General features: G+C 41.8%; 1 protein-coding gene across 1 annotated transcript in view; it reads right to left on the bottom strand.

Moving 5' to 3' along the window:
• Nucleotides 1-9,493: 9,493 nt before the first annotated feature.
• LOC143284511 (dynein regulatory complex protein 11-like) overlaps nt 9,494-17,500 on the bottom strand; it is a 31,357-nt gene continuing 23,350 nt past the window's right edge. Inside the window, 6 exon segments of the mRNA XM_076591214.1 lie at nt 9,494-11,886; nt 13,542-13,780; nt 14,251-14,272; nt 14,274-14,429; nt 15,661-15,744; nt 16,871-17,070. Coding sequence (XP_076447329.1) covers nt 11,737-11,886; nt 13,542-13,780; nt 14,251-14,272; nt 14,274-14,429; nt 15,661-15,744; nt 16,871-17,070 — 851 coding nt within the window. The 3' untranslated portion in view covers nt 9,494-11,736.

The raw sequence follows: 17,500 nt of genomic DNA, 5'->3' as shown, positions 1-17,500 counted from the left end.
TTTCTCTTCTCCTTCAACTCACCAAACTGGTGTCCCTGTTTCCGTCGTCAGGAATAGCATGACCATCGAAATCAGCACCAAATAATCCGCTTCCCCTTCGGGTCTACTAGTAATGCTTATACCCGCGTCGGTAGGACCGGAGGGTCATGATTATGGATATGAATGTCGCGGACGGATATGATGATCGGCAATCTCTGCCATTCCTATTGCTGCTTCTTCTTCTTCTTCTCTTCTTCTTCTTCTTCTTCTTCTTCTTCTTCTTCTTCTTCTTCTTCTTCTTCTTCTTCCTCTTCTTCTTCTTCTTCTTCTTCTTCTTCTTCTTCCTCTTCTTCTTCTTCTTCTTGGTCTTGGTCTTCCTCTTCTTCTTCTTCCTCTTCTTCTTCTTCTTCCTCTTCTTCTTCTTCTGGGTCTTGGTCTTCCTCTTCTTCTTCTTCCTCTTCTTCTTCTTCTTGGTCTTGGTCTTCCTCTTCTTCTTCTTCCTCTTCTTCTTCTTCTTCTTCTTCTTCTTCTTGGTCTTGGTCTTCTTCTTCTTTCTGTTACACGACCAACATCAACTTGCCGATGCTTGAGGAGTGTGGCAGAATGGTTCGGACGTTCATCTGCAAGGCTAGTGTACGTTTTTGAGGGTCTGGGTTCGAATCCCCGTCTTTCCGTTTCTCCCAAGCTTGACTGGAAAATCGAATAGAGTGTTTGGTTCTTCGGGTGAGATGACAACACCGGGGTTCCGTGCTTAGCACAAACTTGCGCGCACTGAAAAAGAATTCATGACAACAAAATCATGTTGACGAAATCCACTCTGATAGGTACACAACACACATGCGCGCGCGCACACACACACACACACACACACACACACACACACACACACACACACACACACACACACACACACACACACACACACACACAGGTGAAAAACAGAGAGAGAGAGAGAGAGAGAGAGAGATGCACTCAAGGCCTGACATAGCAACTGACGTTGGGTTATGCTGCTGCCAGGCATTTGCCTAGCAGGAATGGTGTAGCGTATAACATCAGCCGTTAAGCGCTGGTTCTACCACTGTCCTTCTCCAAGGACTGACTCCCTTCGAGTCAAGATAGGGACAAACCGGCGAGGAGCATTTGAAGCACTAGAACTCCGCTCACTCTGTTCACTCAGCTTCCTATATATTTTTTCCCGTTCAGTTGCACGAGACACTTACAAACCATAGAAAACATGACACAACAACACGATCTCTCACTACGCTCGAACGCAAGGGGAAACACGCACGATGGAAAACATCGTGTACGTGCATAAGAAACACACCCGCCTCAAAAAAACAATACAGCGACCCACCAGCCTCCGCCAAATCCGCTTGCCATGATAGAAGAAAGAGGGAATGAGATGGAATTGAACCCCCTCCATAAACGTAAAAGAAAAGAAAAAAACAGCGGAACCATTATGTCGTCCGCGACACAGGAGTCCATGTTATCCGTCTGGCAGTAGGATTACAATTGACAACCAAACGTGAATATTATTTATATTCTCTCAGCCCAACCGTCTGTTGTCAGAGTTTCATGGCAAACCTTGCATGACCATCGACATCACCGCCATAATGGGCAGCATCTGTAGCGAATCTGGCACTGCCCGATCGGCTTATCGTTGGCAGAATATCCGTATCATGATCATATGATGATTATGGACGGTGTCACTGATGGACCTAGGCATGCAAATTTTCTCTGTGTGTGTGTGTGTGTGTGTGTGTGTGTGTGTGTGTGTGTGTGTGTGTGTATCTATCTCTCTCTATCTCTCTCTCTCTCTCTCTCTCTCTCTCTCTCTCTCTCTCTCTGTGTGTGTGTGTGTGTGTGTATCTATCTATATCTTTCTCTGTGTGTGTTTGTGTATCTATCTGTATCTCTCTCTCTCTCTCTCTCTCTCTCTCACTCTCTCTCTCTCTCTCTCTCTCTCTCTCTCTCTCTCTCTCTCTCTCTCTCTCTCTTACACCTTGAAAAAGAGAGAAGAAGAAATTTCATTATAATAGTTTTCAAAACACACACAAAAAAAAATTTATGGAATGTCACATACTAAAATCTTTACCTGCCTACTTTTTAGTTACGAAATGTTGTCTCCATGATGTCGGTCCATTCCACGCTTTATTTTCGGTATTTTATGTGTCTGTGTGTGTATGTACCACCCTTGCAAACAGGCATTGTGGTGAAATATTTCTGAGCTCTCTCTCTCTCTCTCTCTCTCTCTCTCTCTCTCTCTCTCTCTCTCTCTCTCTCTCTCTCTCTCTCTCTCTCTCGCTTGCTTCTGCTGTTTCAGCAAGTCTTAATTATCCTGATAATCTGATAATAAAATTGCTGGTGGTAGTGGTAGTGGTGGTGGTGCTGTTGTTTACTACTGTAGTGTCAAGTTCAGTCTCAAGAAGGTCGTCAGTCAAAGAATGCGGACCGACATACGGATCGATACACGCATCAATATACGGATCGATACACGGACCGAACACGGATCGATATAAGGATCGATATATAGATCGATACACGGATCGATATACCGATCAATACACGGACCGATACACGGATCGATATACACGGACCGATATACGCTACATCTATTTGCTTTCAAAACAATATAGCTTTTAAGTGGTTTGTGTGGAAGAGCAGATGCCCAACCTACACAGGGCTTGAGAGCCTGGCATTTAAATGATGCAGCAAGAAATCACTTGTATTATTGTTTTACTCTTTTTTCGTCACAACAGATATCTCCGTGTGAAATTCGGGCTGCTCTCCCCATGGAGAGCGCATCGCTATATTGAGAGCGCCACCCTTTTTTTGTGTGTTGTTTTTTGTTTGTTTGTTTGTTGTTGTTTTTCCTGCCTGCAATTTTGTATTTGTTTTTCTATGGAAGTCGATTTTTCTACATAATTTTGGGGCAGAAGTTGAAAGCCACAGTTGGCAGCCACAACCACCGCCACTTGCGCAGTGTGATATGGTGCAGTGTCCAGTAGCAAAATGACCCCTGCTGGGTGGGAGCTTTCCTCGGTGTTTTGTCTTTGATGGCTTCTTGAAGCTGGCGTAGTTCTGATGGTAGTCTCCTGTGATGGTGTGACCCTGTTGCGGGTAGTCGATCACTGATATTCACTCGCAGTCCCAAAAAACAGAAACCATGACCTTTCCAACAGATGCCACCTGTTTTCTGGAGGGCTGTGGGGAGAATCGAGGTGAGTTCATTGCTTGTTTTGCTTTTTTTCTTTTTCTTTTTCTTTTTTTTTTAATTCAGGTTCATAGTGGTGAACCCACACGTCGCGGGGTCCTGGGTAACAATTCTCCGAACGAAATTAGCTGGGTCGGTCTGAAAAGGAGCCAGAAAATCCCTGGAAGTTTCAAGTCTGGCTAGCTTCTGATCTGCCGTCAACATTCTGGGCACACGTCTACTCATCCCAAAGATGCCAAGCACTAAACCACAGCTGGTTTCCATAGTGTCGGCTGTTCATGCAATACACAAACGCCTGTCGTCCAAAACCATGCGGTGAATGGCTTCCATCTGATCATCAGTGGTGGAGGATTTGTGGGGGCCGGACCGTGGGTCAACTTCTATGCTCTCCCTGCCCCGCATTATTAAGTCAGCAGCCCACTTTTTTGATTGTTGACGAAGAAGGGGAGTTACCCCCAGGTGTCTTTACCATGTCTTCATGGATGATCTTTGGGTGCCATGCCCTTTTCCTGCAAATATTGGATTCAAGCACGTGCTTCTTTGGCATTCACAGACCCTTTATGAATACCCTTTGAAGAGATTCTAGTTCATAGTTGCGTTCATGTTTTACGGTTAGTGTCATTGCTTTTTCGTTAGGCCGAGAACGTTTTGATCTACCCTCGTATTAAGAAGTATATGAACTATATCACTGTTGTGTTGAATTCCGGTTTATTTCTGTCACTGTGCTGTTGCTGCTAAGTGTTACTGGTCTTCTTCTTCTTCTTCTGCGTTCACTCGTATGCACACGAGTGGGATTTTACGTGTATGACCGTTTTTACCCCGCCATGTAGGCAGCCATACTCCGTTTTCGGGGGTGTGCATGCTGGATATGTTCTTGTTTCCATAACCCACCGAACGCTGACATGGATTACAGGATCTTTAACGTGCGTATTAAAATTTTGATCTTCTGCTTGCATATACACACGAAGGGGGTTCAGGCACTAGCAGGTCTGCACATATGTTGACCTGGGAGATCGTAAAAAATCTCCACCCTTATACCCACCAGGCGCCGTCACCGTGATTCGAACCCGGGACCCTCAGATTGACAGTCCAACGCTTTAACCACTCGGCTATTGCGCCCGTCAATGTGTTACTGGTCGAATTATACAACTAACTATACAACTACTAGTATGTTGTGTTGAAGTCTGCCCATAGAGACGAACAGGGTTTTTTTTACATAAAAAAAGATTTTAAAAATTCCATGACAATGACGATTGTGACAGTTGTTCTGTCAAAATTAATCTGGACCGCCTACTCCACACACTGAGTAGACACAGGTTAACAGTCTTATCTGGAGTAACCTGCACTAAACTGATAGTACATGTATGCACTAAATACTGTTCTTCTTCTTGTAATATGTCAATATAACGCTTAACAATGTTAGCTGTGTGAGTGTGTTCGTGTGTGTGTGTGGCAAAGTGTCCGTTAGGTTGTTTTTTTCAGTTTGTCGTGTTTTTTTTGTTGTTTTTTTGTTTGTTTTGTGTGTGTATATTTGTTTGTTGTTTTGTTGTTGTTGTTTTTGTTTTTTGCTGCCCCATCATCTGCGCCGTTTCAGTGGCATTCCTCCCATGCCGCTCATTTAGATTCCTCCATACACGGCCACACCCGGGTTCGTCCGTCACAGTTCCAGCGTCGGCAGTCCGCAGGGAACCATCGATGTTAGGTCGCCAGGAGGCCACACACCAGAGGAGATCCTGCACTGCTGCTGCTGAGTCACTTCGGTGGTGTTCAGCGGTGCCTGTTCTGATTTAACGTACTTAGGACACCACCTGCTAAGCCCCCTGTTAAGGACAATAATGGCTTAGTCGCGGAGCCAGACTGAGTGAGCATCCCTCCCAGTGTGGAGACCGCCAGTTTGTCGTTTCTTATCCTGACCCCGTTCGCCTCCTGCTACCTCATCCCCTTCCTAGACCCCCCCTGACCCCCACCACCCATCCCCTTCCTAGACCCCCCACCACCCATCCCCTTCCTAGACCCCCCTGCCTCCCACCACCCATCGCCTTCCTTGAATCCCCCCCCTGCCTCCCACCACCAATCCCCTTCCTAGACCCCCTGACCCCCCACCTCCTTCCTAGACCCCCCTGACCCGCACCACCCATCCCCTTCCTAGACCCCCTGACCCCCACCACCCATCCCCTTCCTTGAATCCCCCTGACCCCCACCACCCATCCCCTTCCTAGACCCCCTGACCCCACCACCCATCCCCTTCCTAGACCCCCCCCTGCCTCCCACCACCCATCCCCTTCCTAGACCCCCCTGACCCCCCACCACCCATCCCCTTCCTAGACCCCCCTGACCCCCCACCACCACCCATCCCCTTCCTAGACCCCCACCACCCATCACCGTCCTAGACACCCCCTGACCCCCGTCACCCATCCCTTCCTAGACCCCCTGACCCCCACCACCCATCACGGTCCTAGACACCCCCTGACCCCCGTCACCCATCCCTTCCTAAACCCCCTGACCCCCACCACCCATCCCCTTCCTAGACCCCCCTGACCCGCACCACCCATCCCCTTCCTAGACCCCCCTGACCCCCCACCACCCATCCCCTTCCTAGACCCCCCCCCCCTGCCTCCCACCACCCATCACCTTCCGCCCCCCTTTTCCTACTGGCCATTTCAGCTCCCTTTTTTTGCGATGAATCTTCTCTTCCTTGTAGACTCTTCATCGACATTTCCTCGAATTCGAAGGTAGGGAAAAACAGGAAAAGAAAGGGTATTTTCAATATTTCCTATTATATTTCCGATTGAGGAACATGTCGCCAGAGGCTCTATAATACCCATCTCGCCCCCACCCCCACCCCTCTCCCACTCCCTGCCCCCTCTCTCTCTCTCTCTCTGCTTATATGTATGTATGTATATATGTGTATATATATATATATATATATATATATATATATATATATGCGTGTGTATGTGTGTGCGTGTGTGCATTCGTTTTTCAGTTTTACGTCTTTTCACTTTCATGCCATGTGTGTGTGTGTGTGTGTGTTTGCGTGTATGGTGGTGGTGGTTAAAGGGGGGTAAGCAGAGAAAAGATGTACCAGAACACTGAGTGAAAATGTGTGCGTGCGTGCGCGCTTGCGTACGTACGTGTGTGCACAGGTTAGATTGTTTGCCAGAACGTGTGTGCGCACGTATGTAATTTAAATGGATGCATGAATATATCCCAAATCAATAAAATAATGCTTCCTCACAGTGGAATTCGGGCCGGGCTGTTGTTGGCTCCATGGAAAGCGCGTCTGCACATCGCAGTACCTCCCCCCCCTTCCCATCCCACTCTTAACCCCGCCCCGCCCCCCCCCCCCCCCCCCCCCCCCCACCTGCTTCTTTTCTTCCTCCTTTCTGTATTATTTGTTACCCTTTCAGACTGGGTTTGTTTTTGACAGAATTTTTGCTCGTCATCACTTGACTCGTCACCGGTATGGTTGGGTTTTTTTGGGGTTTTTTTTATATGTACTCTGAATGCATGTTTGCTATCCTTTTTTTTTTTTTTTTTTCTTTTTTAAATCTCGCATGAAAAGAAACTAGTATCCAGTCCGAATGTTGTTTAACGAAGTGGGTTAGGGTGGTAGACCTCTGTGTGTGTGTGTGTGTGTGTGTGTGTGTTTCCATAGTTTCCATAGTGTGTTTCCGAAAACGGGGAATGGTTGCCTATATGACGTTGTAAATATATTTGAAAAAAACAAAAAAACGGCCATACACATAAAGTGTTGCCTGTCTGTCTGAGTTTGTATGTATGCGTGCCTGAAATCTGATAGTTGAATGACGCAGGAAACGAATGATGAGCGCCCAGTCAGTGGCACTGAGCTGTCAGTCGGCTCTACCCAGGTAGGGCAGCCTGTTGTGCAAATGACCCCGTGTTTGTAGAGCAGTTAGAGCTTGGTCTCCGACAGAGGACAGGCACTAGATAAGTACCCACATCAATCAGTCTTCTTCTTCTTCTTCTTCTTCCTTTATACAACCAACATCATTATATTGATGATTCTGTTGTAGTTTTGGGGTGTATGGGTGGTTAGGAGGAGGGTGAGGGGGGCAGTGCTGAGCTAGAGGAGGGGGGGAATGGGGGGGGTGGGGGAGGATTCACTTTTAGAGTTGAGAGGCCAGTCTGGACTTGAAGCAGTCCAGTGACTCGGCTGTCACAACTTCCTGAGGCAGCTTGTTCCATTCTGGTGTGGTCCTCGGGAAGAATGCCATCTGCCTGTACAGTGTTGTGCAGGAGGGAATGTCATAGCTCTGGCTGTTGTTCGTTCTACAGCTCATCCTGCTCTTAGATGGCTTGGGCAGGTACTTGGAGTTGATGGAGATGATACCATGGTGGAATTTGTAGAACATCTCCAGGCGGGCTTTCTTGCGGCACTGTTGTGGTCAATCCAATATAAGGGTAAAGTACCTTTCCTGGGCACTTAACATCGTGCAGGAAATTGGCCTTGAACCCTGACCACTGGTGAACACTGGATCACAGGGCCAACGTCGAACCATCTCTGGATGGCGCCTCCTAACCAGATTATAATTTATATAATTTATATTTGGGCCGAAACACTTGAGTGAGGAGGGTCTTCTTCTTCTCTGAAGACCTTGTACTGTCCAGCTGTCCCTGTAGAGAGTTTCTTATCACTTCTTATCACTATATGGGTTAGAACTGTATTGTATTGTATTGTTTTGTTTTGCAGTAATTTTCATCTTTTTTTTTCTACAACAGATTTTTTCTCTGTGCTCTTCTTCGCATGGAAAACATGTGGCCACAGTGTAGCACCACTGACCACACTGTGTGTGTGTGCGTGTGTGTGTGTGTGTGTGTGTGTGTGTGTGTGTGTATGTGTGTGTGAGCGTGTGTGTATGTGTGTGTGAGTGTGTGTGTGTGTGTGTGTGTGTGCATGTGTGTGTGTGTGTATGTGTGTGTGCGTGCGTGTGTGTGTGTATGTGTGTGAGTGTGTGTGTGCGTGCGTGCGCGCGCGCGCGTGTGTGTGTGTGTGTTCTATGAAATGCATTTTGTTTTAATCTAAGCCTTATTTACTTCTTCTACTTTTATAATCTGATTCATCTCTTAAGTGTGCTTTTTCATTCATGTGAACACACTGGATGTTTTCCATTGTCAGATAGCGGTTGATGTGTTCTTAAGGCATGTTTATAGTCAACTGGATTATGTAAGGTGCTATGAGCAGCTGGATATCGCACCATAGAAAAACTATGTTTTATTATTATTATTATTATTATTATTTGAACTTTCTTATCTGTCTGCAGTATTAGTTTTACTATCAAAGTTGATTTTGTTCTGTAGAATGTTGTCAGGGACAAACAACTCTTTCGTTGCCTTGGGGTTTGTTCATGTGCACAAAGTGCTTGCTGCACACCTCGGTTTATCGTTTCATCCAAAAGACGATAACAATGGTAATAATATTAATTTGCACAGGTGATAAAAGGGCTAACTTTGTGAGCGTGTTTAAGGTTCCCTAGAATGTCGCATGTTGAAAGCTGAGAGAAAAAGACAAAAGAAACAAGAGAGGCAAGGCCTTCAAGACTCACTCGTGATACACTTAAAAAAAAAAAATTCCAAGCTTTTTATGTATTGAGTATAATTTCAAAATGTAATGTTTAAGATGAGAAAGATCAGTTTAAAGCAAATTAAGTCCCCTAGCATTAATTACAGAGTAATTTCCCTCTTTTACTATCTGCACCAAAACATTTGCAAAATAACTAAAACTTCCATGCTTAGCAAAAGAAGTTCCTGTTTGAACAAAAAATGATAATAATGACTGCTCTTGTTGTTGGGTCAGAATATCAGATCAAAGTGCCAAGTTTAGAGAATACAAAAAATATAAATATAACAGTAAATGCAGTTTGCATATAATTAGGCTTCATTTCTTTTTTTTTCTTTTTTTTTGTGCCCATCCCAGAGGTGCAATATTGTTTTAAACAAGATGACTGGAAAGAACTGAATTTTTCCTATTTTTATGCCTAATTTGGTGTCAACTGACAAAGTATTTGCAGAGAAAATGTCAATGTTAAAGTTTACCACACACACACACACACACACACACACAGACAACCGAACACCGGGTTAAAACATAGACTCACTTTGTTTACACAAGTGAGTCAAAAATGGTGGAGGGGGAGAAAACGATGTTCATCTACATGTATCAGTGAAGTATCAGTGTCACATGCATAAACCTAAGTGCTTCATGCACATGCACATGCACACATGCATGCGAACACACACAGAGGTGTATATACAAATAAAAAAAATAAAGACAAGCGATCTCATTCACATATGCATCTTTAATCAGCTACAGTTAATACCTACTTTAATGATATGTGTTGAAATCATCCCAGACAATCAACATTTAGCAACAGCAGTCATCTAAAGCCTGGCAAAGTCTGGAGATTGAATCACTTGAAAAGAAACAATATTCATTGCATTTATCACATACACCAATGAATAATGTTCATTCTTTATCCAAGCATTTAACAAGAATCCCAACACTGAGAATATGAAGAAACGAAAACAAAACTGGGAGGAAAGTGTACAGCATTTAAACAGTTGTGTGTGTGTGCATAATTCCTATGATCTGCTGATTAAAATGTTCAGAATGTCTGAAATGTGTTCTTGAAGTGTGTGTCTGTGTGTGTGTTGTGTGAGTGTTGTACTTAGTTACTGTATGTTTTTTTTTTAAATATTGTAGTAACAATGCATGCCAATTCAGATTAGATCTAAAATTTCAGACAATGATTATACTCACATCAAACATCAAACACAATAGACATTATTATATATATCAGCATTCCCCATCAACAGCAAACAGTGATAACCAAACTGTCAAAAATATCAAACAAAATAATGTAGTCAAGAAATACCTAACCTAAACAGTTCCACAAAATGAATAAATGGTTAAAGAACAATTTTGTGATTCGGCCTCTAACATGCTTTACATTGTAAACTCAGAACGTTTTAACGATAAGTTAGAACATTTTTAAAAGCCTCACCTTTGACAAGATTTCAAATTAGGGAGTCAGGGGAATTAATTCATTCATGTGGCCAACCACAGAGACCATGTCAGGTTTATAACATTTTAAAAAAATATTATTTTTTAACCCAGACCCATGTTCCTATAAAGTACCTAAATTAAAAACCAAAACACAAAGCCACATGTTTTCAAAAAGTAAAAGACCAAAAAACATGGTCAACAAAAGATCAACTGATTTCTTTTAAAACTTTAAAATGGCATCTGTGGAGGATACCAGAACAGAATAAGGAAGGAAAAAGGGATATTTAAAAAAAAATATAACAGCATCTATGCAGTTCCAAACAATGTGTTCATACAACATATATCACAACTCTGTAAAACTCTCCATAAATGATGGTGATAACCTGCTATGCTTATCACTATCATAACTTTTCTTCTGCTAAGTCACATAGTGCGAGAAGGAGGGGGGGGAGGGAGAGACTGAAAGTAGATAAAATATAGATAATTCTTAACATCATATGCTAATCACTTTCTGATTTCCACGCACAGAAAATGAATGTTGTTGAAGACCAGCATCAAAACTGAAAGCACTCTAAAAGTGTTAGTATCCTTCATTCAAATCCATGTGATGTATATGTCTTTAAAATAATTATAGAAAATAAAAAGACACACACACAAAAAACACCAAACCCTGTGCTGTATAAATCTTCACTGCAAAGAAGAAAAATATTTCTTTTCAATGGCTACAAAAAGCAAATGATTTTTCTTCCTCACATTTTGTCATGCAGCTTTTCAAGATCAATAATTTTGTGCAGGTGTTTTAGTAACAAAAACTGCCATAATTTAGAAAATAAACCTGTCTTTCCACCTAACAAAAATTGCCATTTTAAAAATAAAAGTATGGAGTCACCACTGTGAAACTAAAACAATTTTATCACTGCATGAACACTACTAAGGCTTATTCAAACTTATGCGTAGCACTAATTATTAAAAAAAAAAAAAAAAAAAATGTGCTGGAAGTAACATTTCCTTTAATACTTCAATGCATGTAAATTTCCAAGAGCTTTCCCTGAAGAAAATCAAACTGTGGCAGTGAATGACATAAAGAAAAAAAGAAAGAAGAAAGAAAGAATTCAGCAAAACTTATTCTAAACTGCATATATATCTAAATCAATGGATGATTTGACAGGAAACAACCCAAACCCTCGTTAACATAAATGGTGGTGTTGCTTTGGAAGTCTAAACCAAACAAATAAAGTAATCCAATCCGCAATCAGTCAATCAACTCGACATCAACTGCCTTATTCATTTCTTAACCGTTAAAACCTTCTGTCATGTGCAGGAAAGCAAACTTTTTGTTGATATCACAATGTCTGTTTTCAGTGCAAAGTAATAAAGAGAGCAGATTACTTCCTTTTGGAAAGTTCACACCAGTTCTGGAAACTGTTCACAGAAATACTTGAATGACAAACATGCTGTTTGTTGGTTGTTGTTGTTTTTTTTTTTTTTTTTAAGTCTGAAAGACACAGCCGAATAATTACTTCTTCTTCTTCTTGCCTTTCTTCCCCTTCTTCCCGCCTTTCTTTCCACCTTTCTTTCCCTTCTTGTCTTTTCCTCCGCCATCGTCGTCGTCCGCCTGTGCGGCCTTGGCACGCTTCTTGCCCAGAGGGGTCTTGGCGTACCAGCTCTGTGGAGAAAATGAATGAATATGAATGAACCAACTTGACGTGTGTGTATAAGTGCATGTAAACATCTCCACTGTTAGGTTTGTATTCCCAGTGTGACACACATTCTGTTGTCTTGAGACACCGAAAGAAACGATGAGAAACAGTCAAACGCCAGCATAGCAGACAACACAACACACACACACACACACACACACACACATAGAGAGACACAGCAGCAGCAGCACACACACACACACACACACACACACACACACACGCATGCATGCATGCGTGCATGCATGCATCCACACACACACACACACACACAGTGTAACTGATTTTTCACACACACACACACACACATGCACACACAGTGTAACTGATTTTTTTTTTTTAAGAAAAAGAGAAAGAAAAAAAACCATGACTTTGGCTAACATTGCAGGCAATCACTCAGTATGTCAAACATAAGTCAATCGCTTAACTAGCTGCTAAGCTTCAAGAAGGTAATAGTTAATATTGTCACAACTACACATTTTATTGTACTTTGATGCACATGAAACTGAAGGCATGCAAACGCAAAGGTACATGAATACGAACATTCATACGCAAACAATAGCCACTTACAGTTACATGCTTCTTTTTTTTTTCAACCCTCTTCCACTCCCCTCTTCACCCATCCCCTCAAACCTCCACCCCTCCCACACCCCCAACACACTTCTAACACTAACACAACCAAAACCAGTCCCACCACCACCACCACCACCACCACCACACAACAACAACAACAATCAAAACATCAAACCAACCCAAAATCAACCACATGCACAAAGCTCAAACTCAATCTTGAATTGTTCAACAGTTCCCATGAGTTACAAATATAAGCGAAGACAAAAATGAAAAAGAACACCGACAAGCTTAAAACCTTCACCATACCAACTCATGAGTGGAAAAAATCACCCACACTTTCAGATCTACATAGCGCAGTCAGTTTTGCAACTATTAATTTTGAAATTCCATGACTTTTTTTTTTTTTTATGATTTATGCATATCCCACCAAAAATGGTGTTGTTTTGTTCACAAAAGAATAAATAAACAATAAAATTGTTGTATAAAGCTTTTGTTTACAAACAAAGGCGTTAATAAACAGTTGTGAAATTCTTGTATAAAGCTTCTGTTTATAAACAAAGGAGTTAATAAACAATTAAACTGTTGTATCATGCTTTTGTTCATAAACAAAGGAGTAAATAAACAGTAAAATCATCGTATAAAACTTTTCTTCATAAACAAAGGAGTTGATAAACAATCAAATCGTTGTATAAAGCTTTTGTTCATAAACAAAGGAGTTGATAAACAATCAAATCGTTGTATAAAGCTTTTGTTCATAAACAAAGGAGTTGATAAACAATCAAATCGTTGTATAAAGCTTTTGTTCATAAACAAAGGAGTAAATAAACAATAAACTCGTCGTATAAAAAAACCTTTTTGTTCATAAACAAAGGAGTAAATAAACAATAAACTCGTATAAAAAAAAAAAACCTTTTTGTTCATAAACAAAGGAGTAAATAAACAACGGAACCGTCGTATAATAAAGCTTCTACTGTGCTCAACATTCCATTTTCAGTCCAAAACTCATGAGGACATAAAAAATAAAAATAAAAATAAAAAAAAGACCGACCTTAAAGGACTCCTCCTCCTCCTTGTAGATGGGGTCGATGCGGGCGAGGGGCGCCACAAACTCCACGCTCTGCAGGGGCTTCTTGGCCAGCATCTGGATGCGACGGTCAGTCAGCACCTGCTGGACAGCGGTCACCATGTGGCCCGGGGTGTAGCCGTCCGTCACCTTGGACAGGGAGCTGATGTCCAGCATGCTGGTGATCACCCCGCTGTATTTCACGATCAGCCGGCGCCACAGCACTGCAACCAGAAGGGGAGGGATGCAGAGGGTAGGGGGGGGGCAAGGGGGGCAACACCATGTTGACGATGTATGTATGTATCTCCTTCTTCTTCGTTTTTCTTCGTTTTCCATTGTTTGTGGGCTGCAACTCCCACATTCACTCGTATACATGTTCATGACTGACTGTTTATACCCTCACCATGTAGGCAGCCATACTCCCGTTTTCAGGGGGTGCGCCTGCTGGGTATGTTCTTGTTTCCATAACCCACCGAATGCTGACATGGAGTACAGGATCTTTAACCTGCGTATTTGATCTTCTGCTTGTGCATACGCCTGAAGGGGGTTCAGGCACAAGCAGGTCTGCACATATGTAGACCTGGGAGATCGGAAAAATCCCCACCCTTTAACCCACCAGTTAGTCGTTTAATCCAGCCTTAGGATAAATAACTAAACACACAAAAAGAGACGAAATAAATGATTGTTCACTCACGATTCCTGGAGGCGTAGTCAGGGCCTTGGGATGAGGATGATGCGCTGGTAGCACGAGATGAGTGGCTTCATCTCCGCCTCAAACGGGCAGCGTGAAGTCCCGATCAGCAGCAGGCGATCATCCGACTTGATGTTCTTCAACGCCTTGGGCAGCTCCTTTTTCAGCCTCTTCGGGTCCGTCTGTGGAAGAGGCAACAGTCTTGAATTATTGTCACTATTATCACTGTTATTGTTGTTGTTATCGGTGTTATTGTTACTATGATTATGATTATTATCACTGTTATTACTATTATTGTTATTGTTATCAGTATTATTGTTACTATGATTATGATTACTATCACTATTACTATTATTACTATTATTGTTGTTGTTATCAGTATTTTTGTTACTATGATTGTGATTATTATCACTATTGTTACTATTATTGTTGTTGTTATCAATATCATTGTTACTATGACTATGATTATTATTACTATCATTACTGTTATTGTTGTTATCAGTATTATTGTTTCTATGATTATGCTTATTATCACTATTATTACTATCATGGTTGTTGTTACCAGTATTATTGTTACTATAATTATGATTATTATCATATCATTACTACCGGTAGTATTATTATTAATGTTATCATCATTATTGTCAATATTATTCTGATATGTGGGTGGAGCCGACTGCAAGCTGCCTTAAGGCGCTCATCATTTGTTTCCTGTGTCAGGCGCAGTAGCCGAATGGTTAAAGCGTTGGACATTCAATCTGAGGGTCCCGGGTTTGAATCACGGTGACGGCGCCTGGTGGGTAAAGGGTGGAGATTTTTAAAGATCTCCCAGGTCAACATATGTGCAGACCTGCTAGTGCCTGAACCCCCCTTCGTGTGTACACGCAAGCAGAAGATCAAATGCGCGGGTTAAAGATCCTGTAATCCATGTCAGCGTTCGGTGGATTATGGAAACAAGAACATACCCAGCATGCACATCCCCGAAAGTGGAGTATGGCTGCCTACATGGTGGGGTAAAAATGGTCATCCACATAAAAGCCCGCTCATGTATATACGAGTGAACGTGGGAGTTGCAGCCCATGAACACAGAAAGAAGAAGAAGAAGTATTCTCAGTAAAACAACATAAAAGCAAATATGCCTTCAAGGAATAGAGATATATAACAAAAGACACCTAAAAAGAAACATGAAATCTAGATCATATTGTTTTTATCCCAGATGACAAAGGGGCCATTTCAGGCTACCTGTTAGTTCTTAAAAGCCAGTTCAAAAGCTAGTCAGAGAGAAAATTCTTAAAAGCTAGTCAAAGAAAAAGTTCTTAAATGCCAGTGAAAGATAAACCAGAGTAATATCAAAACATCCACTGAAGTTACAGATCATAAAAAGCCATGTTCTGATCAATGTGGTCCACTCACAGGATCAGTCTTTGGAACCTTCTTTTTGAACATCTTCTCGCAGTCGCCAACATAGAAGACACTTGGCTGTAGGGCTCTCCCAACCTGAAAGAACAAAAGTGACATAAAAATTGATTACAAATTGAAATTGATTTTTAGATTACACTTTTGAAAACATACATTTAATGAATAGTGTTAAAGAAATAAGCATTATACGTTCCAACATAAAGAGCTAGCATCACCATCTTGGGCCCAGCCAACATAGCACCATATTTTTTTTTTTTTTAAAGTATAATCGATTCTTTTTTTCTTTTTTTAAACGTATTTCAAAAAGAGCCCACCAACTATGGCATCTAGAGTCCAGCCACTACCACACCACAAATGGATGAGGAAAAAAAAAAGATTCTTTTTTTAAAAGCTTACTTTAAAGAGCCCAGACACAACGGCACCACAAAAAAACAACAACTTTTTTTTTTTTAACTTACTTTTTAAGTAAATGCATAAGCATCTTGAGCCCAGACACTATGGCACCACACACACACACACAAAAAAAAAATAACCGATCGATTTTAAAAAGAAAACTTAATTTAAAAGGTAAGTGCATCAGCATCTAGATCCCAGCAACTACAACACCACAAATGTAAAAAAAAAAAAAAAAAAAAAAAAAAAAAAAAAAAAAAAATCAATATTTTTTTTGATTTTTTTTTAAATCCAAAAAGTAAGTGCATCAGCATCTTGAGCCCAGACATAAACAGATGCAAAAAAAAAAATAAAAAAAATTAAAGAAGAGTATAAATGATTTTAAAAGTAAGTTCATCAACATCTTCAGCTCAGCTACTATGGCACATAAATTAAAAAAGAAATAATTCAGTTTGTTGTGGTTTTGTTGGTTTTTTTTACTTTAAAAAGCAAGTGCATCAGCATCTTGAGCCTAGCCACAACAGCACTGCAAATAAAATTTTAAAAAAAGAAAAGAAGAAACAAAAAGATTCTAATTAATTTTTTTTAGCTACTAAGGCACCACGAAAAGAAAAACAAGAGAGGCAAGGCCTTCAAGACTCACTTGTGATACACTTTTAAAAAAAATCCAAGCTGTTTATGTATTGAGTATAATTTCACACACACACACACACACACAGACAACCGAACACCGGGTTAAAACATAGACTCACTTTGTTTACACAAGTGAGTCAAAAAATCAGTCGATTTATTTTCCCCTTCTTTAACTTACTTTAAAAAGCAGGTGCATCAGCATCTTGAGCCCGTCCTTGCCCGGGTACTTGCCAGCCAGGTTGGCCGGGGAGAGGTCAAACATGTTGGCGCCGATCTCGTTGCAGATGGCGTGCACCAGCATCTTCTTCCCACACCCGCGGGGCCCCGCCAGCAGGAGGGACTTGGTCAGGGGCGCCTGTTCGTGCACTGCTGCCGAGCCTGGCATGGAATCGATGGAATGGATGGATGTACATGTGTGTACATCGAGGTGTCTGTCCGTAAGTGTTCTGTTCTTCCTGAGATCTTCTGCTGTTGTTGTTGTAGTATTTTTATGTATGTATTTATCTTCTTCTTTTTTTCTTTTCTTTTTTTTTCTTTTTTCTTTGGAGGATTTTTTGTTTTTTGTTTTTTTTCTCAAGGCCTGACTAAGCGCGTTGGGTTACGCTGATGGTCAGGCATCTGCTTGGCAGATGTGGTGTAGCGTATATGGATTTGACCGAACGCAGTGACGCCTCCTTCAGCTACAGATAACTGATACTGATACACAGAGGCGTTTTATACAAAGTGCCTGGTCGTGCACTGCCGCCGAGCCTAGGATGGACTGGATGTACACACGCACACAGAGGTGTCTGTTGTATGGGTTGATCGG

Source organism: Babylonia areolata, chromosome 8, assembly GCF_041734735.1.
Source record: "Babylonia areolata isolate BAREFJ2019XMU chromosome 8, ASM4173473v1, whole genome shotgun sequence".
NCBI classification, from domain to species: Eukaryota; Metazoa; Mollusca; class Gastropoda; order Neogastropoda; family Buccinidae; genus Babylonia; species Babylonia areolata.
This window is presented reverse-complemented; position numbering and strand designations above follow the sequence as displayed.